Below are 25,458 nucleotides of genomic sequence, written 5' to 3' on the forward strand. Positions count from 1 at the left end.
TTNACATTGACTGTTGTGGTAATTCAAATTCGACTGTTTTCATATAAAAGTCTTGCTGTGTGCTAAGTACCGAACAGCGCGTCTAAAAAAATAATTAAAGCAATAAATTAACACTGAAAATAGTAGACAAATTAAATAAAACTAATTTACCTGAGAATACGTTAAGAAAAATAATGAGTCGTCTTCAAATTCCTCCAAAGTGGGTTGATGAATGTGTTCTTCATTTTGCAATGTAGTTATTAATCCCTAATAAAAAAATAAGTGCTTAGGGTAAAGTAAATGGGGAAAATACTGTATAAACTCATTATATATGTTAAAAATATTTTGTGCCACTTTGAAGAAACTTACAAAAAATGCGAATTTTATGGCAGAAAGTTCTTTAAGCACTGAAAGAGATGTTACAGTTGCCGAAACATCAGAAGCCATATTATTTTCGATAAAATATTTGGAGAGACAGTCTCGTGGTTCCTGAGAAATCCTGAGGGACTCATTAACTATGAAGTTAACGGGCAGAAATAATTTTAGATTTGAACTCCAACCGCTATGGAATGGTGTAATACTGGATATTACAGAGTTTGCTATTTGTACACCAAGTCTTCCATATAAAATGGAGCTGAAATAATAATTAAATTAATATTTTTCTGATATCATACAACCAATAAAGCGTTCCTATCTTTCTTCGGAGAGAAAAGTATGAACGCGTACAATTAGAGGTGTTACTTTACTCTAAATTAAGTAAATTTGCAGATAATTGTTGGTAATTAACAACTATTTTTATTAATTTTCGATAAAAGATCATTTATCACATATTATTAAGTTAGTAAACTGATTAAAGAAGACAACAATGAAAATCAATTACATAATAACAGTGGAGGCAATTTCTAATAAAAAATCTAAAAATATTTCGACTTATTTTCTGTGACATAATGTACTTTTAATGGGCTTAAAGCTAATTAAAAATAAAAATACCTTGGATATTTCGTGTCAAAGAATGGTTCAGTTAAAACAACCCTAGGCACAAATATGGTATTTTCTGACGGTATATACGATGTGGATAAGGGTTGAGATAAAGCGTAATCAATAAGTACATTCTCCGGTTCTGAATTTACCAGTCGTTGTCCTTCTAATTTTCGTAAGAATTCAATGCCATGTCTGTAGTTTTCGAATAAATTAGTCTTTATTACGATTAGTTTACTATAATACTGCTTCAGGTGATTAGCACTCAATACGTATTCTGGTAAACCAATTTGAATTTTAAGTCCAGAAATCTACAACAAACGGAAAAAAAATGTTCAGAAATAAGTTAATTTTAAACCATTCCGTATTTCAAAAAAACTTGGTACTAAATGGGACCCGCACTTTACAATTTTTTACTTTGAAAAATTGACTACAAATGAAAATAATTTATATTCTAATATAAATACATAGTTACTATTAGTATCTGTATTAAAATTGGCTTTAGAGTTATTGACAAGCTTATCTTATAATGACACCATATGGTATCGACTAATAAAACTAACGTAAGTTTTCAAAAACACTCACCTTTTTTGATAAATGTTGATAAAAATCAGGCGTTTCTCTGTATTTGTCAATGTAAACCTTTACTGCATTACGTATGGATTGAAATAATCGATTAACAACTTCAGTTTTATTACGAAGAGATCTTTCTTTTCCGAATAGACTCTCCACAGCTAAACCAGCAAATCTATAAACTAAATTTGAACATTCTTCCCAGCGCGGTACTGAACGTTTTATTCCTAAAATTTTTGTTTATTATATCACATTTCCGAAAGAGATTATTATTAATCTTACCCAAAAGGTCTCTTTTAAAATTATTCAGCGAGGCTGTAAAGGGTGTTGATAAGTAAGGTACATATTCACGAACTAACGTCCACATAATGTAACTGTTAAGGGTAGTTCTATCAGTGGTAGATATAATTTGTGAAACTTTTTGTAAATAGTCCAGGGATGATACCAAGACGTCAGTGTCTTCATTAATGTTTGCGTCTGGATATAAAGCTGCTAAAATATCTTGAAGCGGTAACTAAAAATTGTATGTCATGTTTGACTAAGAGTTTCATATCAATTTGATTCGTAGTTTGAAGCATTCTCACAAATATAAAAAAATGAACTCTAAATGTGTTAACATTTAATATACAGTCAGTCCTCGCATATATACAGTACGTTACTCTCTCGAAATATATGGCAAACACGTCAAATTACTTGATTACAGCAAAAAGATCATTAATTTTACACATTACAGCAATTTGGGGTACTCAAGCGTACTGAATGAATGGAAAGAATCGCAGTTTATTAAAGAAATGATTTGCAAAAATACTCGGTATTCACAAAATAACAAGTACACGTGCGCATTTTCAATTTAATATAGAAAAAAAGTAATTCCGAATTCATCAAATTAAAAAAAAAATATGTACATAAACCACAGTGGATTTTTTAGTGTTCTTTTTAATTTTGATAAAATGTTCCATGAAGCAGAATTTCCCAGGAAAGTGTTAACAAAAACTTCCTTTTTCTGTTTGATCATGTAGTACATTTTTGGTAATTGGATCCATTTTTAAATAAAGGGCGGTATATTGAGAACTGCCTGTATATAAATAAGTTTCGTAAATTGTTAAGCGACCGGTATCTAATTTTTATGAAAAAGTCAAACTGAACTTATTTTATTAATTGAATTAAAGTTGCATGAATGGTTCGTTCAAAAATTGATCCAGTTTTATTTCATTCGACTATTTCGATTTCACGAATTCGATTTCATTGTATGACTTTTGGTCTTTGAACTTTTGATTTAATTGTGTAACGTACATTTCATTTTGTCTTTTTCAGACAAACTGTGTGTGACAATTTCAAAAATGACGTTTAAACATTTATTAATTTAAAAAAGGTATTTTCATTTCGTTGTTATTTGAATTTATGATGACTTCATCAAATGTAATTGGAAATTTGAAGACATTTCTAATTTTTTTATGAATGTCATGTTTAAAATTCTATAACCGGTCATTTAACATAATTTCTTGTTGTTCTTGACAGTTAATGGCTTACCATTGATAGCGTGTAATGCAATTCGGAAAGTTTAACTAAATTATACGTGTTGACCATATTCATCAATTCAAATGAATTAGGCGTGATTTCTGCTATTCTCTTTTCGTAATAAAACATATCAGTACTGAACTTTTCCGCATCCGTCTTAGTTACACTAAGATTAATAATGATGTCCCTGATGAATTGCGTGTATGCAGTTTGAATCTAAAATTAAGGAAATTCTGCAGTTACACATTTAAACGTCTTTTTTAGTTTGCGTTTTTCAAATTATTTACATTCGTATACAAGTCACAAGTTTGCGTACATTTGGCTAGAGATGTGCAAAACGGTTTTTTAAAAGTATTTAAATATAAAATGCAAATACTTTTTTGATTTGTTAATTCAAATGTAAAATATAAAATAGATTTCTCTTTTGTATTTCAAAAGTTAAATGCAAATACGTATTTTCAAAATACTTTTTTGTAGAACCTATTTAANTCAAATAAGCATAATATAAACACATAAAGTTGGAGTAAATAGTGTGATCCCAATGACCAACCCCTTGTGAATTTCGATATTTTCCAGAGCGTAAGCGAGATCTAACCGAATGCGGTTCATGTCTATCATCTGCGCTGTAAGTGAAAAAGTCAAGGACGACGTCTCGATGGTACAGCTGTACTTACCTATACCATTTTTCCTGATAAAAATACTGTGTAATGAAAATATCGTAGCCATTTATATACCTATTATACTTTTACTCCATTTTATACAAGGTGTTCATATAAATAAAGTTTAACAGCTTATAACCTTTTAATTATCATATTGTTCAAAATTAATTTAATTACAACACCTTTGTGTTTGTTTAGTATCTAATTTTTATGAAAAAGTCAAACTGAACTTACCAAATTGTCATCATCTTGATAATAGTAGCTCTTGTCGGGTAATCCTAATCCAGATGGAAAAATAGCAATAACATTTTTACCTGGGGTGTATGGATTCGGTTTCACAGTCACTTTAAAATACGGAGCCGCCCCATATTTCACGTGAAGATTAGTGAGAAGTGTTTTGTAATTAAAGTCGGCCATGTTAAAGTCCCGTAGGACGTACCACCCACCTATAATAAAGAAATTAATTTTTTATTATAATCGATAAAAAATTACCTATATACTCATTATTATGTCTAGTTTAACTTAATAAAAATATTCTTATGGGCATTAGCCTGTTCATTAGAATTTTAACAGTGATTTTTGGTTCATTTGCTTATACCAGAATCAACACCTTAACGGGTACTTAACCCCAAAATTCCTTTTATTTAGCTTGGTCATTTATATCAAGATAAATAATCTTGCTAGAGGATAAATAGCACATGGTGAACGAATCCACCCAAAATTTTATTTTATCTCATCAGCACGCCATAAGCAGGCTAATCACCGGCCAAACCGAAGATTCTCCATACACTATTGACGAGGTGGGGATTTTTTTATTAAAGTAGATATGATGTTGATTTAATGTATCGATTATATTCTGAAGATGCGACAAAACAATTTTTAAGAGTTTACGTTAAACAGTGGAAATTAAGTTGTTTTATTTTTATTTATGAATATAATTATGTACCTGCTTATNTTTTTGTGAAAAATATTTTCTCGATTAATATTACTGCAATAGACATGTGCGGTTATTATTAATTTTGTGGGATGCACTTGAGGCTTTTATCTAAAAATTTTAATTTAAAATTTAAATCTAATTTGAATCTAGAGCAAAAATATCAACTGCATTTAGCAACCATCTCACAAAACTTTTAAATCCAGACCTGTCGAACGAATGAAAGGTCACCTTTAAGGAACGGAATTCTATAAAATACAAAAATTTGCAGAAACTAGGTGCGTTGTTAGGCAACCCAACATGCTGTATTGAAAGTTAAAACAAACAATTTATATTTAAAAATAAAACAATCAAAATTAAAAGTGAATATTACTTATTTATTATTTTACCTGTAATTTCTAGTCAGATTCATTTTGCGGAATAATTTACATATATTCTGAAAAATTTGTTGAAGTAGTTTATAATTTCTAATCAGGTCAAGAGTATTCATACTCCAAGTTACAGTTGCTAACGTTGTGCATACTGTATTGTTATATGTAATACATGTAACACCAATTCATTAAACAAACTTTGAATTTATAGTCGTTTATCTGATTTTTTCGTTGGTTGCGATGAGACATAAAATTTTACATAATTTTTAAAATTAAACGCCTCTAAAGGGTGAAATGCGAGTTAAAATTTTTAATGTATAAAATTCTGACTCACTAATACACACCCGAAACTACTGCATTAAATTTGGACAATAGTGTGCAATTACTTGTAGATTTTTAGATATCAAAAATATAATATAATAATAACCATATCAAAATTTCTGCACACCATTCTTTTGTTTTCATTTATTTTAAAAGAAAAATATCGGCTTGACTAGACTAGCGATTTTATACACTACACTTATTTCTTTTTTATTAATTTACCTTAATTTATAATAGCATGGTGTGTTCATGATTTTCGAAACTTTTATTATGTGTTTTTTCCAAGCAGTCTGAGCTATTTTACTTTGGTTTTATTATTCTACATTACATTAGTTTAGATTAATATCATATAGGTTAGTTTATTTAGTAAAAGATCTGTTATATTTTCTCTTCAAGACTCATGCATGCTTTATGATATTGCTTCATTAGTTTATATGAAATTTAGTTGCTATATTCATAATAATATGTATTTTATTTTCTTTATTAAATTAGTTCTAAGCTGTGCCACCCACCTACAAGGCTAGCCCCTCTACGGTCTATTTACTTTTGAATGCTTAAATATGTGCAATGGAAATATAAATGCGCAAATAAATAATTAAATAAACTGAACTTTAAGCAAAGTGCAACCTGCATGCAATATACAATATCTAATACTTGAAGAGTAATGTGTTCAACATGCAAACATTGCCTTTTCACGCAATGGCAAAAGTTCTTAGTACTTCATATATGATTTGCTATAAATTAAGATAAACAATTATAACCAATACTAACATACTGGACATGACCATTTACTTATTATGATTAAATCTAATTAATGTCTAAATATCATTAATACTGCCACTTACCCCTCTTGCTTCTGTTTTCAGTGGGCTAAAAAGCATTGATACATCGAGGCTGAAATGAAAAGTGCATTGCAATCTCCAACCACACAGTCCAGCTCTGTTCCTGTGAAATAAATTGTTACAGACCACAATATTCTAATTGTTATTATTTTAGTAAACAGTGAAATAACAGAAGTGGAAAATCTTCTTACCTCAAGATGCTTGAATGTGAATAACACAAGAGAAAAATTGCATCATTGCATGCTATTGCATTTGTCTACAATTCGGTAGTCACCGGTGGTGGATAGTACGCTTCTATTTATGTATTTATTGGTAAATCTGTGAGAAAGAACAAGAAACAAGAATTAGCAACATTATTATGTAAACAAAACCTCACTTCTAAATGTATTTTAATTTATTCATTGCCTTAATATATCGATATTTATGTAGGTTAATATCATTTCCGTAGGCATTCCATCTAACAATATTTTTATTAATGAGTCAAGCTGCCAAGCAAAAAACCTCAAGAGATAATACAAAGATAAACAACCTACGATGTATTTAATATGTATACGTAAAAGTAGTTTGCATCATAATTGTCCTTTACCCCGCTCCCTTCTAATAGCATTTCGTCAACTTTATCACTCGGTTGAAATACTTTTAATTTTCAACATGTTTGTGTAAAAGCAACAAGTTCGTTTGAACAGAGACGGATTCAGCAAAATATTTCATTAAATTCAAACACAATTTTCATTATTTTCATTGGGTTAATGCAACATTTTCAAAATTAGTTTAAAATATGCAATTACAAAATAATTGCACATATTATTCCTTTCTCAAAAGTACTTAAATAAATATCTAAATTGTAATACTGTTTATTTAGTATGACTTAAATTATTTTACTGCAAAAAACTCTTGTTGACACATTAAAAAGCAATTCGCTTTTACTCTCATCTTTAATTTTATCTTATTTATAATGTTTTTTTTTTGTGAAAAATATTTTCTCGAGTCTTTAAAAGANCTATACATCATACTATAAAAGCGCCATTATACTAAAGCAAACCATAGATCATATATAGATGACTATAGATGAGAGATATTTAGTAGGTGAACAAAACCATAGCAAACTCAAAAATTGACAACTGGGCAAACCATAGATAAGTAACGAATTATCCGCTAAATTGTGGGAAAACTGCCATTGAAAGGTCGAACTGAGCATGTTATAAATCGATAAACACTCCCAAACTTATCAAGAACTTTTTTAAAATAATCTATAATTTAGAAGTATTAAACGCTTAACTCTATTGTTTAACTATCCTTTGACTTATCTATGATCTAACCGATCTAACCTCTAACTGTCTAACCTGCAATTTATGCTTCTTATTAAACGTAGTCAATATTTTTCCTTTTAATACAGTTGGTGTTAAAAAGCACCATTATGGCTTTCACTTTACCCCAAGTTAAGGAACTTTTTAGTGTTTCAGAAAAGTGTAAGAATGTGCATAAAGTAAATATTGTCGCAGACTTTTTTGATTTAAATGTACGCAATGAAAAAAACGTGGAAAAGATACTGCATAATGTTAATGCATTCCTAAATAGTAATGCTAATCGAGAGATTGGCTTTACATTTTTAGGGCTTTTAATTCCTCATTGCCCAACAAGTTTATTAGTTGAGAATTGTGTTGATTGGATTAAAGTTTGCATTCCGAATCAAATTACTAAGTCATTATCACAGGAACAATTGTTTGTGATAGGTATGTATAAGGTTTGGCTAGAAACATCATTTGTGAGTTCTTTTTTAATTTTAGAAGTCCTATTAGAAAACTGCAGTAATATTCAAGAGTTCGCTAAGGCCCTTACTTCTGGGTTACTTCCAAAATTAATTGAATTGATACTTACTAATTTGAATGCTAATAAATCCTTAGAGACTTCCCTAGGTTGCCTTAAACATTGCCTTAGGAAGTTTCCAAGCACCTGTCTACCATTAAAGAACAAGATATCAACTGCTTTACTGAAATTTTTGGAGTTCCAATCTTCAGATAAAATTATACAGAGTGCAGGATCAGCATATCACTTCTTGCAGCAGGCAAGTGGAAAATATATTGATTTATCTCATATTTTTTGTGTATTATTAAAATGTTAAAACCAAAATTTCAAGTATTGTATATACATGTTTATATTTAACTTTGTTTTATTAGGTGGGAGGAGCAGGTCCAGAATCAATTAATCATATTAGTAATTGGTTAGGTCAATTTCAAAAGCTTTGTACCACTGCTCAATCTTTATTTGACCTGTTATTTGAAAATATAACAGAATATAACACTTACCCCTATAATGATGAGCCTTTCAGTTTTAATGAAATACCATCATCAGCAAGCCTTTTGACAGTAATGTCTGTCACTTCAACACGATTAAAAAACACTTTATTATTTCTAAACTCATTTCTTATGTAAGTTTTGAAGAATCAATAAGTTTTATGTTATACTAATAATTTTATTTTTAATAGTGAAAGTTACCCAGTAGCTAAACATGTTCCTGTTCCTGAAATCCTTGATGTCATAAGACGTGGTCTTTCAGCTGACTGCTACAAGAAGACGGACAATGTTGAAGACTTGCACCTGTCTTATTTATTATATCAGATTCAGATACAGCTATTAATTTTACTCAAATCTTTATTAGCTTGGTAAATGCTAAATAATAATCCTGTTACTTGTTAATTTATTTGTGATATTTGTTTGTAGTTTAAAACAAAATATTCTTCCTCAATCGTTTTTAATTACAAAACTCTTAGTGGATTGTTTGTCTAGAGGACAAAGTTACAGATACTTTTTAAACAAAAGGTAAATGAAATGTTTTATGGTGTTCAATTTATTTATTTAAAAAAATATAGTGATTTTCAGGTAACTGTTTATAATGTACTGAGTTACTGGATTTCTGTATCAAGAAGTACATTTAATTTGACATTAAATGATAAATTTATCGATTCTGTTTTACGGGATATACAACCATTGAAAAGTACATTAACACTGACCGTAAGTAATTTATTTCTTTATTTTTTAATGTTTGCACCAAAAAATAGTTGATCGGTTTATTTTTTAACAGATATCGCCTGAATTTGCAAAAAAATCGTCTAAACTTAAACAGAGAAAGGTACAAGAACAATTAAAAAGTATTTCAAATTCACCAACAAGGTATTTACTTTAATAATACGCAATTATTTTTTAAAAGTAGTTGTTATTACTTTTTTTTTGTGTTTAGAGTTTATACAGAGAATTTTAAAAATGTCAAAGAGCAAGTTTGCATAAATGCTATTGCAGCCATAAGGGACTTATGCTCATATACCATGCTTAACAACATTAAACCTCAAACTGTTGCGGTATGTTTACAGTTATTTATTAAATAAAAGAGCTAATTTTGGTTATCCATTTTTAGAAAATGTATAATACAGTGATACAGACTGTGTTAGAAATTCAAGAAGGAAAAATTATAAGTCCTTATGACAATATACAATGCCAACACGCAATGTACGACCTGATATTAAGTTTTTTCGAACAAAAATATTCTTCGGTGCTTCCTCCGTTATACGTTGCACTGCAAATATTTCGAAAAGGACAAAGCAACAAAAATATTTCTATTTCATCAATATGTTACAAAGCAAATCAAGTATTAGAAAACTTTTGTCAGCCTGTTTGTCCTACACTATATTTGGGTAATATTTTAAATACTAAAGAAGACGAGAATGAAGAATTAGAAGTACCACTGCTTGACGAAGTAACAGAAACAGTTTGCCGTGCTGAACATTTACAAAACGACCAAGAAAGGCCTGGTAACGAAAAAGTTAAAATTCTCAGTGTAGAAATCATAAGACAAAGTACTGAAGTGGAATCTATAATTGAAACGAATCAAAATGAAAATAACGAGAATAAAAATATCACGCTCGATATTTCTGTGTTAGACGATAAAAATTCTCCCGAACTAAAGTCAATGTCGACAGAATACGATTCCGACATAAATCTTGTGTTAGAGGAAAATGAGGATAGCTTTAAATGTTCAAATGTTGATCTAGAAAAAGAAGATTCAGACGAATGCCTTCAAATAAATGTTACCGATGACGATATTTTAATAGAAACACCTCCAACCAAGAGGTTAAAAAGGGAAGAAAAATCACCAGAAGGGTTTGCAGAACAACCAACAGTTGACGAACTGAAAAAGGATGAATCTAATGTTCAAGAAAACGTGGATGAGGATATGTTGAGTTCTTTTGTTGATGATGTAGTTGCAGATGTTTGAATTGTAAGAGATAAGTTTGTTATTACAAAAATTGTTCATTTCTGATGAAATTCTTTGTATAATAAAAACATTTGCAAAAATACCGTTTATACTACAGAAATTTTTGTTTGTTTCAAAGGTTTTTTTAACATTTGTATAATTGCTTTTTTTCTATTTGCCTTTTGATAGCTATCAGGTCAAGATACTACATTTACAACGTCTATAGCTCTGCCTAGCGAAACTATGACCCACGGTATATCACATACCAACTAACAACGAAATATATACTTGTCTAAAGAGAATACATCAATAAAACAACATCCCTCTAGCTAATATGATTTGGGTAGTAAATATATCCGCGACTTACAACTCTGAGGCAAATATACCAAGATATTGATTTGTAGTTTGGTACCGGTATATGGTAGTGTAGCATAACATGCTGGTCACATTATACGAGATATTCTTTTAAGGTGCAACGTTTGCACTACCGAGTGTCTACCTATATTTGGAAATATTTTGCATGCAAAGCTGGTAATAATTTTTGAGTTCTGTATGAGTTACAGATAAATTATTTGAACATATTTATTTTTAAAGTATAAAAATATACATCTGTACACTCAAAATCCACTCGCATGTTATTAATACTCAAAAACTCAAACAATAATAATTTCGTTAAACTTAAAGTTGTAATTCCGACTTATACACTTTCGCTTTTAATATTAATAAAAAAATATATGTATATTAGCCACATTAGCAACTAAAGTATGTCATCACAATGAGTTTTTTTACTGGAAGGACAGTTAAGAGATTCTAAAAACGGCGCGAAATGATCTGAAGCTGTCTTCAATCTTAAAAAAAAAAATGTTCTTGAAAATTCCCGTAATAAGAAAAAACAAATTTATAATAAAATATAAAACTTACATTGACTGTTGTGGTAATTCAAATTCGACTGTTTTCATATAAAAGTCTTGCTGTGTGCTAAGTACCGAACAGCGCGTCTAAAAAAATAATTAAAGCAATAAATTAACACTGAAAATAGTAGACAAATTAAATAAAACTAATTTACCTGAGAATACGTTAAGAAAAATAATGAGTCGTCTTCAAATTCCTCCAAAGTGGGTTGATGAATGTGTTCTTCATTTTGCAATGTAGTTATTAATCCCTAATAAAAAAATAAGTGCTTAGGGTAAAGTAAATGGGGAAAATACTGTATAAACTCATTATATATGTTAAAAATATTTTGTGCCACTTTGAAGAAACTTACAAAAAATGCGAATTTTATGGCAGAAAGTTCTTTAAGCACTGAAAGAGATGTTACAGTTGCCGAAACATCAGAAGCCATATTATTTTCGATAAAATATTTGGAGAGACAGTCTCGTGGTTCCTGAGAAATCCTGAGGGACTCATTAACTATGAAGTTAACGGGCAGAAATAATTTTAGATTTGAACTCCAACCGCTATGGAATGGTGTAATACTGGATATTACAGAGTTTGCTATTTGTACACCAAGTCTTCCATATAAAATGGAGCTGAAATAATAATTAAATTAATATTTTTCTGATATCATACAACCAATAAAGCGTTCCTATCTTTCTTCGGAGAGAAAAGTATGAACGCGTACAATTAGAGGTGTTACTTTACTCTAAATTAAGTAAATTTGCAGATAATTGTTGGTAATTAACAACTATTTTTATTAATTTTCGATAAAAGATCATTTATCACATATTATTAAGTTAGTAAACTGATTAAAGAAGACAACAATGAAAATCAATTACATAATAACAGTGGAGGCAATTTCTAATAAAAAATCTAAAAATATTTCGACTTATTTTCTGTGACATAATGTACTTTTAATGGGCTTAAAGCTAATTAAAAATAAAAATACCTTGGATATTTCGTGTCAAAGAATGGTTCAGTTAAAACAACCCTAGGCACAAATATGGTATTTTCTGACGGTATATACGATGTGGATAAGGGTTGAGATAAAGCGTAATCAATAAGTACATTCTCCGGTTCTGAATTTACCAGTCGTTGTCCTTCTAATTTTCGTAAGAATTCAATGCCATGTCTGTAGTTTTCGAATAAATTAGTCTTTATTACGATTAGTTTACTATAATACTGCTTCAGGTGATTAGCACTCAATACGTATTCTGGTAAACCAATTTGAATTTTAAGTCCAGAAATCTACAACAAACGGAAAAAAAATGTTCAGAAATAAGTTAATTTTAAACCATTCCGTATTTCAAAAAAACTTGGTACTAAATGGGACCCGCACTTTACAATTTTTTACTTTGAAAAATTGACTACAAATGAAAATAATTTATATTCTAATATAAATACATAGTTACTATTAGTATCTGTATTAAAATTGGCTTTAGAGTTATTGACAAGCTTATCTTATAATGACACCATATGGTATCGACTAATAAAACTAACGTAAGTTTTCAAAAACACTCACCTTTTTTGATAAATGTTGATAAAAATCAGGCGTTTCTCTGTATTTGTCAATGTAAACCTTTACTGCATTACGTATGGATTGAAATAATCGATTAACAACTTCAGTTTTATTACGAAGAGATCTTTCTTTTCCGAATAGACTCTCCACAGCTAAACCAGCAAATCTATAAACTAAATTTGAACATTCTTCCCAGCGCGGTACTGAACGTTTTATTCCTAAAATTTTTGTTTATTATATCACATTTCCGAAAGAGATTATTATTAATCTTACCCAAAAGGTCTCTTTTAAAATTATTCAGCGAGGCTGTAAAGGGTGTTGATAAGTAAGGTACATATTCACGAACTAACGTCCACATAATGTAACTGTTAAGGGTAGTTCTATCAGTGGTAGATATAATTTGTGAAACTTTTTGTAAATAGTCCAGGGATGATACCAAGACGTCAGTGTCTTCATTAATGTTTGCGTCTGGATATAAAGCTGCTAAAATATCTTGAAGCGGTAACTAAAAATTGTATGTCATGTTTGACTAAGAGTTTCATATCAATTTGATTCGTAGTTTGAAGCATTCTCACAAATATAAAAAAATGAACTCTAAATGTGTTAACATTTAATATACAGTCAGTCCTCGCATATATACAGTACGTTACTCTCTCGAAATATATGGCAAACACGTCAAATTACTTGATTACAGCAAAAAGATCATTAATTTTACACATTACAGCAATTTGGGGTACTCAAGCGTACTGAATGAATGGAAAGAATCGCAGTTTATTAAAGAAATGATTTGCAAAAATACTCGGTATTCACAAAATAACAAGTACACGTGCGCATTTTCAATTTAATATAGAAAAAAAGTAATTCCGAATTCATCAAATTAAAAAAAAAATATGTACATAAACCACAGTGGATTTTTTAGTGTTCTTTTTAATTTTGATAAAATGTTCCATGAAGCAGAATTTCCCAGGAAAGTGTTAACAAAAACTTCCTTTTTCTGTTTGATCATGTAGTACATTTTTGGTAATTGGATCCATTTTTAAATAAAGGGCGGTATATTGAGAACTGCCTGTATATAAATAAGTTTCGTAAATTGTTAAGCGACCGGTTCTTGAATAATTTTTTTATTAATTGAATTAAAGTTGCATGAATGGTTCGTTCAAAAATTGATCCAGTTTTATTTCATTCGACTATTTCGATTTCACGAATTCGATTTCATTGTATGACTTTTGGTCTTTGAACTTTTGATTTAATTGTGTAACGTACATTTCATTTTGTCTTTTTCAGACAAACTGTGTGTGACAATTTCAAAAATGACGTTTAAACATTTATTAATTTAAAAAAGGTATTTTCATTTCGTTGTTATTTGAATTTATGATGACTTCATCAAATGTAATTGGAAATTTGAAGACATTTCTAATTTTTTTATGAATGTCATGTTTAAAATTCTATAACCGGTCATTTAACATAATTTCTTGTTGTTCTTGACAGTTAATGGCTTACCATTGATAGCGTGTAATGCAATTCGGAAAGTTTAACTAAATTATACGTGTTGACCATATTCATCAATTCAAATGAATTAGGCGTGATTTCTGCTATTCTCTTTTCGTAATAAAACATATCAGTACTGAACTTTTCCGCATCCGTCTTAGTTACACTAAGATTAATAATGATGTCCCTGATGAATTGCGTGTATGCAGTTTGAATCTAAAATTAAGGAAATTCTGCAGTTACACATTTAAACGTCTTTTTTAGTTTGCGTTTTTCAAATTATTTACATTCGTATACAAGTCACAAGTTTGCGTACATTTGGCTAGAGATGTGCAAAACGGTTTTTTAAAAGTATTTAAATATAAAATGCAAATACTTTTTTGATTTGTTAATTCAAATGTAAAATACGNTTTCTGTATTTTAAATGCTAAATACGTATTTTCAAAATACTATTTTGTTGTACCTATTTAATTTTCTACATTTACTTAAGTATAAAATATTTTTTAAGAAAACTTTGCAGGCATTTGCTCATTTTTTAAATATTGGAGTTTTTCTAGACTAATAGTGGTGTTTGCACTATATCACCAGCTGCGAACATTGAGTATGGTTCATATTTTTCTTTATGAATTTTGAAAAAAGACACTCATGCCAAAATAGCTTGTTTAGCGTGAAAGATCAGAGGCAAAATAGGGTTGCAAATAATTTTATTGATGTAAAATCACCATCAATCAGTTTTACACAATTAGCGTAAATCAATTCGATATTGTTTTATGGGCTGTTTTGTTGTAATTCACAGAATTTCGTATACCTTCCTAAAAGTATGATAAGTGGTGATTTGGCAGGTGCTGATATCAATTTGGAACTTCAAAATTTCATGGACCATGACATTCAACTCGGAAAACAATATCGATCCAATATTTTAGATTATCCATTTCCAAGAAGTTTAGAATTTTTTGGGCTCTCTTCAGTTAAAGAATTAGAAGGCATTCATGAAATGTCTCTTTGTTCCTTTTTTAAGCTTTTAATACTTTCAACGGCCAATGTGAGCAACATCCGTTCATCATTTTATGTGATGTTTGATCGGTGATAGTAGCAAATATTTTAACGACAAAAATGTATTTTGCATTTTACAAATAGAAAATACGTTTGGAAAAGAATTTTAAATAAAATACAAAATGCTTTACTCAAAAAAGTATTCAAATTTAGGTATTTTTTATTTTGTATTTGCATTTTAAATGCAAGTATTTCAAATAAATCACATCTCTGCATTTGTCTAAAGGAATCCATGGTCTGGGTCAACGGACTGAGCTTTCAAGTGAGAGTCACCTTGATTGCTACGTATCACACCATGAATCGTGTGTGGATATAGGATTTTAAGACAGAATATACAATAAACAATTCCGTTTCCATTTATTCTTCTTTTAAATATGTTATTACATAAAAATCAAAGTCAAACTGCTTTTTATCCACAATTTATATCTAGAGAAAAACTTGGACTAAGGCAAACGGGCCTGGAATCGAATGCCAAGCGATGTTCTGAACCTTTGAGCCATGTTGCTCAGTTAACACCAGTCTCACTCAAAAACCCAGTTCTCATTTAACCAACTCCTACAGTAGGGTAAGTAATAGCAAAGTTAGCAAAAAAGTTGGAAATTTGGACATTTTTCACTACAGAAACAGAAGTACTGCTGAACCAACGAGACATGGCCCCTCAAATTGTAATGCCTACAGATGCGCATTGAACGATGTCTACTCTGTGTTAAGATAAATCATTCAAGTCAAGCTCTTCTTCGAGCTAAGAACTCGATGGCTGTAATTTTCGTAATCAATATAATAATAATATCAAATAAGCATAATATAAACACATAAAGTTGGAGTAAATAGTGTGATCCCAATGACCAACCCCTTGTGAATTTCGATATTTTCCAGAGCGTAAGCGAGATCTAACCGAATGCGGTTCATGTCTATCATCTGCGCTGTAAGTGAAAAAGTCAAGGACGACGTCTCGATGGTACAGCTGTACTTACCTATACCATTTTTCCTGATAAAAATACTGTGTAATGAAAATATCGTAGCCATTTATATACCTATTATACTTTTACTCCATTTTATACAAGGTGTTCATATAAATAAAGTTTAACAGCTTATAACCTTTTAATTATCATATTGTTCAAAATTAATTTAATTACAACACCTTTGTGTTTGTTTAGTATCTAATTTTTATGAAAAAGTCAAACTGAACTTACCAAATTGTCATCATCTTGATAATAGTAGCTCTTGTCGGGTAATCCTAATCCAGATGGAAAAATAGCAATAACATTTTTACCTGGGGTGTATGGATTCGGTTTCACAGTCACTTTAAAATACGGAGCCGCCCCATATTTCACGTGAAGATTAGTGAGAAGTGTTTTGTAATTAAAGTCGGCCATGTTAAAGTCCCGTAGGACGTACCACCCACCTATAATAAAGAAATTAATTTTTTATTATAATATGACTTTTGGTCTTTGNATGGGCATTAGCCTGTTCATTAGAATTTTAACAGTGATTTTTGGTTCATTTGCTTATACCAGAATCAACACCTTAACGGGTACTTAACCCCAAAATTCCTTTTATTTAGCTTGGTCATTTATATCAAGATAAATAATCTTGCTAGAGGATAAATAGCACATGGTGAACGAATCCACCCAAAATTTTATTTTATCTCATCAGCACGCCATAAGCAGGCTAATCACCGGCCAAACCGAAGATTCTCCATACACTATTGACGAGGTGGGGATTTTTTTATTAAAGTAGATATGATGTTGATTTAATGTATCGATTATATTCTGAAGATGCGACAAAACAATTTTTAAGAGTTTACGTTAAACAGTGGAAATTAAGTTGTTTTATTTTTATTTATGAATATAATTATGTACCTGCTTATTATTCATATTCCATAAAATATAAAAAACACTTTTTAATTTCTTAATCAGCTTTACAATATTTATATGTATATTATTAAAGTATTTTTATAATACTCATAAAATGCGTGTAGTTAAAGTTTATTGCAATAATCTGTGGTTTATGTATAATACATACTACATGTGATATAAATTGATAAAGTCAATGTGTTGAAATACTACGAAAGTAAAGAAGCAACAAAGAATATTCTATTTCGCAAGTAGCTAATTTGAACCAACAACTTGTTTCTAAAATATAATCAAATTCTCATAAATAATAATAATTAGTTATTCGTATCAATCGCATACATTTATATATTTTAGTCAGACTAGTAGCTATCAACAAAATATCAAGGATTATCCATAAAAATATTCATTTGTGCCAAGGCGTTCCACGATCTATTTGGTGTCGTACTCGGAAAATAATGAAAGGATATTAGTTAAGTAAGATGCGGGGTTCGTCACCTAGAGGTGGGAAGATAAAATACTTATTTATGTAAAGAAGACGCATTAACAAAACAACATTTGTTTAGAAATTATTATTAAACGAAAATGTCTTAGGGTGAAATTGCTTGAAATTGAAAATTGCTGTTCAAATCATTGACAACTTTAACCGAGTAGGTATTTCCTTAAGATTTTCTTATTTTTATTAGTTAAAATTTAATTTGATATTGATGTTACAAGTTAATAAGCAACTTCTATTTTACTACCAAATGTTATTAAAATTAAAATACGCCACCTTGAATTTCACCTTCTTGGAGCTCTCTCTCCACCTTATAGTCACATTTTCAGCGATTTTGCTAACAAAACCCTCTATCAAAGATTTCTTGTTATTACAATTTGTCAATTCTACACGAATTTTCCTGTGCGAAGTTTTGAAGTTAAACGAAAAAATTGCAAATCATCACGACACCCAAACACACGTTTATTTATTAACTTTAATTACTTGAGAATGTTTTCCTACCGTAATGAAAAATTTTAAGAACTACCGTGTTGAGAAAAAATTAAAAAAAAAAATGATGAACTGCGAACATTTCCTTAGACATCCCCTACCCCTGTCATAGCTCGTCGCTAAGTAAAATCTCTTTCCACTTTATTTGCAAACGTACTTTATTAACGGTTCCTAAAATTTACATCATTTTAATGAACTTGTAAGAAATTTAAAAAATACCTTTTTAATTTGTAAATTAATATTTGACATATTTTTCCATCTACCTTGCCTACAGTGCTGTAAAAATTGAAGGAGTGATTCTTGCGGTATTTTTATGAAGAAAAGTTCCTGTAGGAAAATGGGTCATGTTGACCAACATTTTTCTTCAATATTTTCGAAACCGTATTCGAGTTCTGAAATTTGGTAAATTGCATCAATCTTTGACGCTAAGAAATTTACAAAAACCTAGGTGGTGGTATGTGGTTCGTTAAAATTTGAATTGAATATCTCAGAAAAACTTCAAAACTGATTCAATCAAAAGTATATGTGTCATACCAAATTTCAGAATACCTGCATGAATGGCTCCGAAAACATGGAGAAAAATCGTGTCTATTTGAAGGGGCGCAGCTCTCTTAAATTAGGAAGCATTTTTCGACAAATGTTTGTAGAAACTTTTCCTCAGGAATCACCTATTCAATTTTTGCTGTATGTTTAAGAAACTCTCCATGTATGTTCATGACAAAACATAAATGGACGGCAATTTGAATTTAGATTTTTAATTACTTTTACTAATTGCAAGACATCTGTAATACCCGGATCTATACATTTATTTATAGAAATCAACGGTGGCTAATTAGTTTACCTACCTGTATATATATAGTATAATATATGATCCTGTGTTAACTTGTACTTTCATTAGTACATAGGTAGGCACATGTGTAAAGCACAAACATGGAAAAATTAACTTTTGGAATTCCGTTGTTTGTAATGTAAATATGTATGTATTACGCATGAATACTAAGATTGCGATCGTAAAAAGTTTAAATCAAGTGTCAATCTAAGTACATAATAATGTGGTCGCGTAATTTCCTTATGAGTAAACTAAAGTAACCATTATTGCACATGTATTATCATTAACAACCAAAGAAAATCCACATGTACAATTATTTGAAGTACGTACTAATTTTTAAATAAAACATTGTTGAAAAATTGCGAATGTTTTTACTCATTATCGATACGCATCTTTTTCTTTTATCATTTCAATTTAATTTATATTAAAATATTAGTCTTTTGCTTTTCAAACAATTTCTTCAGAATTTTCTTGCCTTATTATGAAATAACTTTTGCATAAATATTGGATCAAAAAAAATATTAATAAATAGAATTGCAGACAAATAAATACTTAAAAAATTAAGGCCGTACTTAAGGGGGGGAGATATGGGGATTTAAACACCCCAAAATTTGTCAGACACGTAAATTTTTTATTTCTACTATTATCTGTAGATAAGGATTAAAGATTAAACTATGGGCCGATATTTCTTTCCGAAATAAAATTCTGGTTATAGGTATCTACCAATAAAAAACTATCATAAAAAATTACTTCATACAAAAATAAGAAAAACTGTGCATAGGTACGTTATCCAACTTATTCAACCTATAAAATACATGGCCAGATGTCAAAGACGACCTCCACAATATCTTCATTTTTGCGATTAATATATTTTCATCTGTAAAATTTAATATAATAACCAATTAACATTTTTAATTTTATGCTAACTAATTCATAAGAAGTGGTTTATAAATTATTCGAATCGGATGAAAGCTGTAACAAGTCATATATACTACGTTGACTCATGACCTCTGAAAGAATTAATTTATTAATGCATATGGTCATACATATAAATTTAAAAAATCGTTACTTTTTCTTGTCATTTTTATCACTTCGCTCGGGCTTCAGCAGATTTGTTAAAATTGTAAAAGAAAAAAATTAAAAATATTATTTCTTATGTAGGTAAGTCATATTTACAGCCATTACGAATATTTCACTAATTTCAATTTCGCCTAGACGGTTTAGAAACCAGTACTGATTTCAAAAGCAGCTGGGTTATTAGATTGTTACGTATTGAAGGGTGAATTAGATATTTTTTTTAGTTAGTACGTGGTTGGAGCACGGCTCTGTATGGGTGCTAACCGTGGTCGGGTGGAAGAGAAAAAGTTAGAAGCATTTCAGATATGGGATCATGGATGAATGATGAAAATACCGTGGATAGAAAAGATTAAAAATGAGTAAAATTAGAAAAAGAGTATGAGAACAAAAGGCATTATGAAAGTCAATATGAAAGGAAAAATGCTCTCCAAAAATGAATCAGTGCATCACTAATTTTCAGTGAATATTCACTGTTATATCACTCCAAATAAGTAAATATTAACTGAACTAATTAATGAATTGAAATTACTACAATTGAATCAGTGAAACAAAAGTTCAGAAGAAAAGGGTATACAAGGCAGTAAAATCCAATTGGAGTCAACTGTCGACTTGAGCTAGTATTAGAACTTCAGTGATAATAATTGTTTTAATTGTAATAATATTTTCTTGCTTTCTTGCCTGCAAAGAAGACTCAAAGAAGAAACAATGATTTGGGCTGAAATACGATCATCTAAATGAACTTTTGGACCCAGATGTCGACTTCTAGGTATAACTTTCGCCATAAGTTCATTTAGACCACAGTTCCTCATCAACCCGAATGAAAATTCTACCATGGAATTTGACCGTGAAAAGCTACGTTCTTATAATATAATGTCAATACAGTTTTCAATCATAAAGACATTTGACTTTTATTGATAGAACAGCGAATTACTTCAGTAATTCATTACATCAGTAGGTACATATTAGTAACTGATGAATCAGTTAAAAGTGTTGATTTTACAGCAGGTACTTTGATGACTGTTTTTCCAGTTAATATCACTTATTTATTGCGGATATCAAAGTAAAGAAGGTAGTATTCTGTTCGCAAACAGTTAAGGATATGAAATGTGAAGTTTGGCTTCGGATATATGAAAGAGTGGAGTCTGAGTATGATGATACTGTGACACACAATTAGTCCCTTTTCAGAAAAGCCTAGGCGGAATTGAATGTAGGATTGGTTGCGACAATAAAAAGAATAAGTAACTACTAAAACCCCAAACGTTAACCCTATTTTTATACTAAATGGAAAACAATTAAAAAGGGATCAAAAATACAAATATCAAATCGATCCATTCGAAGAAATCAAGATCAAAATAGAAATAACTCGAAAGTCATTTGCACAAGTATCTACAATTCAACGTTTGAAAACAGAAATTTAAACTTCTACATCAGACTAAGATTTGTGGAGCGGTGTGTGGTCAATGTTATTGAACGGAGTGGAAACTTGAGCTTTGAAAGCTCAAATGATGAAAAAACACGAATCATTTCAGATATGACTTATATAGACGCATTCTGGACGGAAACAATTACTAACGACAAAGTGATAAGACGAATTAGAAGCAAAATAAAACTGTTAATAATCATCAAGATAAGAAAAACATCTTACCACACACGACAATTACCTACAAATACCTACTAATACAAAAAATAATACAGGGTAGAATAGAAGAGTAGAAAAATATCGACAGGAAGAAAAAATCCTGACTCAGAAGCATAAGGGAATGGACAAATCTAAGCGTTGAAGAATTGTTTTATACTGCATGAAACAGAAACGCATATAGTCGACGAACTTCAATGAGAAAATGGCATAAAATAAAAAGAAGAACGGTTGTTGATAGAAAAAATTTTTGATTATTTAAAAGTTTAATTGTCAATCACTACAAATTTACTTTTTGTAGTTTGAGATATCAATTAGCGTTACATAATTTCTTCTGCAACTCTAGTTTTTGAATGTTCATCGTGTTAAAAGTACCAACTAAATACAGGTATTATTATTATTTATTTATGCGTAACAAATACGAAAAACTACGTGCGAAGGTAAAAGTAACATATGACTGGAGCATAATAAATTAATTCATGCGGTAATCTTGAAACGGCAGAATTTTTTTCACTTCCGCATTTTCGCATTCATTTTAAAATATGAGTGCGATTAATGATTAAACGTATCTACAGCTATAAGTATGAGTAGGCAGTTTATGCAATTTTACTGACGTATAAAAGAGTAATAAATAAGAGACACAGATTACCTAAAGAAACATTGTAGAGGTACATTGTAAAGGTAATCGATAGTGTTGGAATAAACAGGGAGACTGGGAGTCCACAATTTAGAGGATTTGAAGACCCATTTAAGTCATAAAAAATATTTAAAAAATTCTTACTTTGTCTCATAAGACTTAAAAACTGTGATACTTTTTGTGACTGTTAATAACCCATTGTGATGATTCTACCACCAATTTACAATGGCAACAACAAATAACTTCTTTATTATGGGCAAATTAATTACAGTATGTTTAATTTATTACGACCTTGGTTATAGCGATCATTTTGCTATTACGACGTTAAATCTAACAATCTAAGTCCCTTGAATTTAAAGCATACTTTAGTACAAATTTTCATGTGGCTATAGCGACTTCGGTTCGCCGAGTTCGGGTGTAGCGACTAGGGTTGCCACCAGTACTTTATTATAAAGTATTGTACTCTATTTCGACGTGCGTACGTTATATTTTACAAGACATATTTAAGGCCTTAAGTAAACATCGTAATTTTGTAAGCGATTATTCAAAATTCAGAGTATTTTTACATCAATAATATTGCACAGAAAAATGGCAAATCATATTTACGGAACAACCTGATTTCCCAAATCTGTTCAAAGTAGAGTCACTGTTGCTGTCCGTTCCGGCCACTTCAGCATTTACGGAAAGAGTATTCTCTGTTATGAACGCAAAGCGGCGGGACGACAGGAATAAAGCTTCATTAAAACTAATTAAAAATGGACTTTTAGTTTACTTAAAACTTTGTTTGCTGTGTTTAGAGGCTATTAATATATTTAAGAGCGACAGCAATTTGTTACTGGCTGCTAGGTGTAACAAAAAAAATGTTTTTAAAAACAAAAAATAAAATACTTTATTTTTATGCTGAGTACTTTTTTTTTGAACCATTTAGTCGAGAAATACTTTATGTAAAGCCTGAAAAGGTGGCAACCCTAGTAGCGACTGTTTTTAATGAATCATTTGTAACAAATCCTTAGTGTTAAAATGGTTCAGTTACAAAGTGATATTCTGAGTAAACTTTTGAATAAGTATGACTCCTAGATACACATTTACTGTTAAAAAAGGCGGAAATCGTTTCAAAATTAAAAAATGGTGAAAACTATAGGTACACACTTGTCTGTATCTCTTTAGCTTTACCTGTAACGACTTCTGAATATAACAACGAAATTACAGTGGTCCCTTCGTCATCGTTATACCCAAAATCCACTGTATTTGAATTTGTACATTTTTAAGTATCATTCATTATTAAAAAGAGAATTGAAAAAAAAAAATGCTACTTAAATTTTACTTTGCAATAATTGTTGCCGGCCGAAAAGCCTACTTTATCCCCTAGCCCAACTTCATTCAGTTCAGTATATCTGAAAGATTTGTAAATGTAATTTTTATATTTCTCAAAACCAATTGGGATATAATATTCATATTGTATTTAGGAAGCAGATAGCTTTATGCAGTTTAAACCAATTATTTATCACTAAATCTTCATATGTGTAAATAACTTCCCATAGGGAAATTTCAACCATTGCAATCATACAAAGGTTATCTATAATATATATGTATGAACATGACATTGATATTTATTACCAGAAGTTTCGCTATTGCGTGAAGGAAACAAAAATCAATTTTCACGCCTATCCCATCTCGGAACCAACAACTTTCCCCGCCAAAAAACTTTCACTCTTGTACGAGCTCAGACACATACTGGTCCGCTACACACACGGTGTGTCGCCGGAACATATTATGCGGTAGGAATTGTAAAAAAATACAAAAATGAATACATATTCCTATGCACATAATTACATTTCCGGCAACAACACCTTCACCAATCATATCATTTAATTTTAAATTTACTTCTTTGTTTGCAGCATTGATGAAAGAATGATGGATGCAAGGATGAAAAACGAAAATTTACCTAAATATTGATATTACAAATTAAATTGTAATAATTAAGAAATTTGAAATAATTTTTAAAAAAGCATGTCAAAATTGAGATTATTACAAGTTACCTAATAAATTCTACTATTTTTACGCCAAATTCGATCATTTACAATCGAAAATTGTAATTTTTGTGTTGTCATAAAAACTTAGTTTTCTCCGTGCTCCAATAATAATAATTAACTTTTTAATCAACAATTACAATTTCTAATTAACATACTTCCCATTTGTGCACCTATCTATTGGATTAGTACATTTGTCAACTTTCCGGTTTTACAAATAATCACACAACGCAATCCTTAACTCCAATCTCGCTTCATAACAGGACCGTAACGCATTGCTGAACCCCTATTCTCCCCAATTGCGCCAAGTAACTTATGGTCCCTACTACTATTTATTATAATTGTAAGACGATTCAGTGGTAGTAAAATGGTTTTTTAGAACAACAATTTATTGAACAGATCGCTTTCCTACACTGACCGGTTTTGTACCTGATCAACAGAAAATTTTATATTTTTATGACTTCCAATTAAACGAGAAACTCCTAAATATCACAAGTTAAATAATAGCCGGTTTAGTTAGAGTCATTCTTCTACTAGACGTTTTAATTATTAGTTAATTCCAAAATGTCACAGATAATCTTTCATTTAGTGTCCGACCGAAACTGGTTTTTACGACCGAAACCGAAACGAAACCGAATTTCGGCAACGGTCTCAATTTCGGCCGAAACCGAAACCGGAACTTCCTTATAAGGATCATGTTTTTAGAGAAAAATAAAGAAAACGTTATTATAATCAGTCAGTTTTATTTTTTTATCTTTAAATCACATAGCTCTGCAGTCTTTGACATTTTCACTTATTGATAATCAAATCAAAATCAACATAACAACCCCTCATTTAAGGAAACACTTTAATTGCGCCTTAAAAATACTTAAAATAGGTGAGATGTTTATTTGAGTAAGTAGACTAGACTCATTTTTCTTTTGAAGATTATTCATGCTTTTCTTTATATAAGAATTTAACGCGCCGAACATGACCGAGCAGAGCGCGAGAAC

General features: G+C 30.1%; 3 protein-coding genes across 5 annotated transcripts in view; 1 reads left to right on the forward strand and 2 right to left on the reverse strand.

Moving 5' to 3' along the window:
• Positions 1 to 4: 4 nt before the first annotated feature.
• LOC112904229 (protein gone early-like) lies at positions 5 to 4,166 on the reverse strand (the record flags this gene model as incomplete). The annotated part of the gene is made up of 8 exons (XM_025973762.1): positions 3,942 to 4,166; positions 3,061 to 3,264; positions 1,813 to 2,044; positions 1,543 to 1,757; positions 970 to 1,268; positions 349 to 613; positions 151 to 246; positions 5 to 82 (listed from the first exon to the last, which is right to left on the reverse strand). Coding segments are annotated over exons 1-8 (1,572 nt in total), but the record flags the coding sequence as incomplete, so codon positions are not given.
• A 3,318-nt stretch (positions 4,167 to 7,484) lies between these two features.
• Positions 7,485 to 10,533, forward strand: LOC108737370. Its single transcript, XM_018470189.2, has 9 exons — positions 7,485 to 7,908; positions 7,963 to 8,240; positions 8,353 to 8,603; positions 8,661 to 8,837; positions 8,896 to 8,994; positions 9,045 to 9,186; positions 9,257 to 9,345; positions 9,413 to 9,530; positions 9,587 to 10,533. The coding sequence occupies exons 1-9, from the start codon at positions 7,593 to 7,595 to the stop codon at positions 10,442 to 10,444; spliced, it is 2,328 nt and encodes a 775-aa protein (XP_018325691.1). The 5' UTR covers positions 7,485 to 7,592; the 3' UTR covers positions 10,445 to 10,533.
• Positions 10,534 to 11,090: 557 nt separating this feature from the next.
• LOC108737373 (protein gone early-like) overlaps positions 11,091 to 25,458 on the reverse strand; it is a 129,355-nt gene continuing 114,987 nt past the window's right edge. For all 3 annotated transcript variants that reach the window (XM_025973752.1, XM_025973753.1, XM_025973754.1), the window contains exons 6-14: positions 16,613 to 16,824; positions 14,379 to 14,582; positions 13,152 to 13,383; positions 12,882 to 13,096; positions 12,309 to 12,607; positions 11,688 to 11,952; positions 11,490 to 11,585; positions 11,345 to 11,421; positions 11,091 to 11,271 (exon numbers count right to left, since the gene is read on the reverse strand). In XM_025973752.1, the coding sequence (XP_025829537.1) occupies positions 11,181 to 11,271; positions 11,345 to 11,421; positions 11,490 to 11,585; positions 11,688 to 11,952; positions 12,309 to 12,607; positions 12,882 to 13,096; positions 13,152 to 13,383; positions 14,379 to 14,582; positions 16,613 to 16,824 (1,691 nt within the window). In that variant the 3' untranslated portion in view covers positions 11,091 to 11,180. The remainder of the gene's footprint in view (positions 11,272 to 11,344; positions 11,422 to 11,489; positions 11,586 to 11,687; positions 11,953 to 12,308; positions 12,608 to 12,881; positions 13,097 to 13,151; positions 13,384 to 14,378; positions 14,583 to 16,612; positions 16,825 to 25,458) is intronic.

Source organism: Agrilus planipennis, unplaced genomic scaffold (assembly GCF_000699045.2).
Source record: "Agrilus planipennis isolate EAB-ADULT unplaced genomic scaffold, Apla_2.0 scaffold159, whole genome shotgun sequence".
Taxonomy (NCBI): domain Eukaryota; kingdom Metazoa; phylum Arthropoda; class Insecta; order Coleoptera; family Buprestidae; genus Agrilus; species Agrilus planipennis.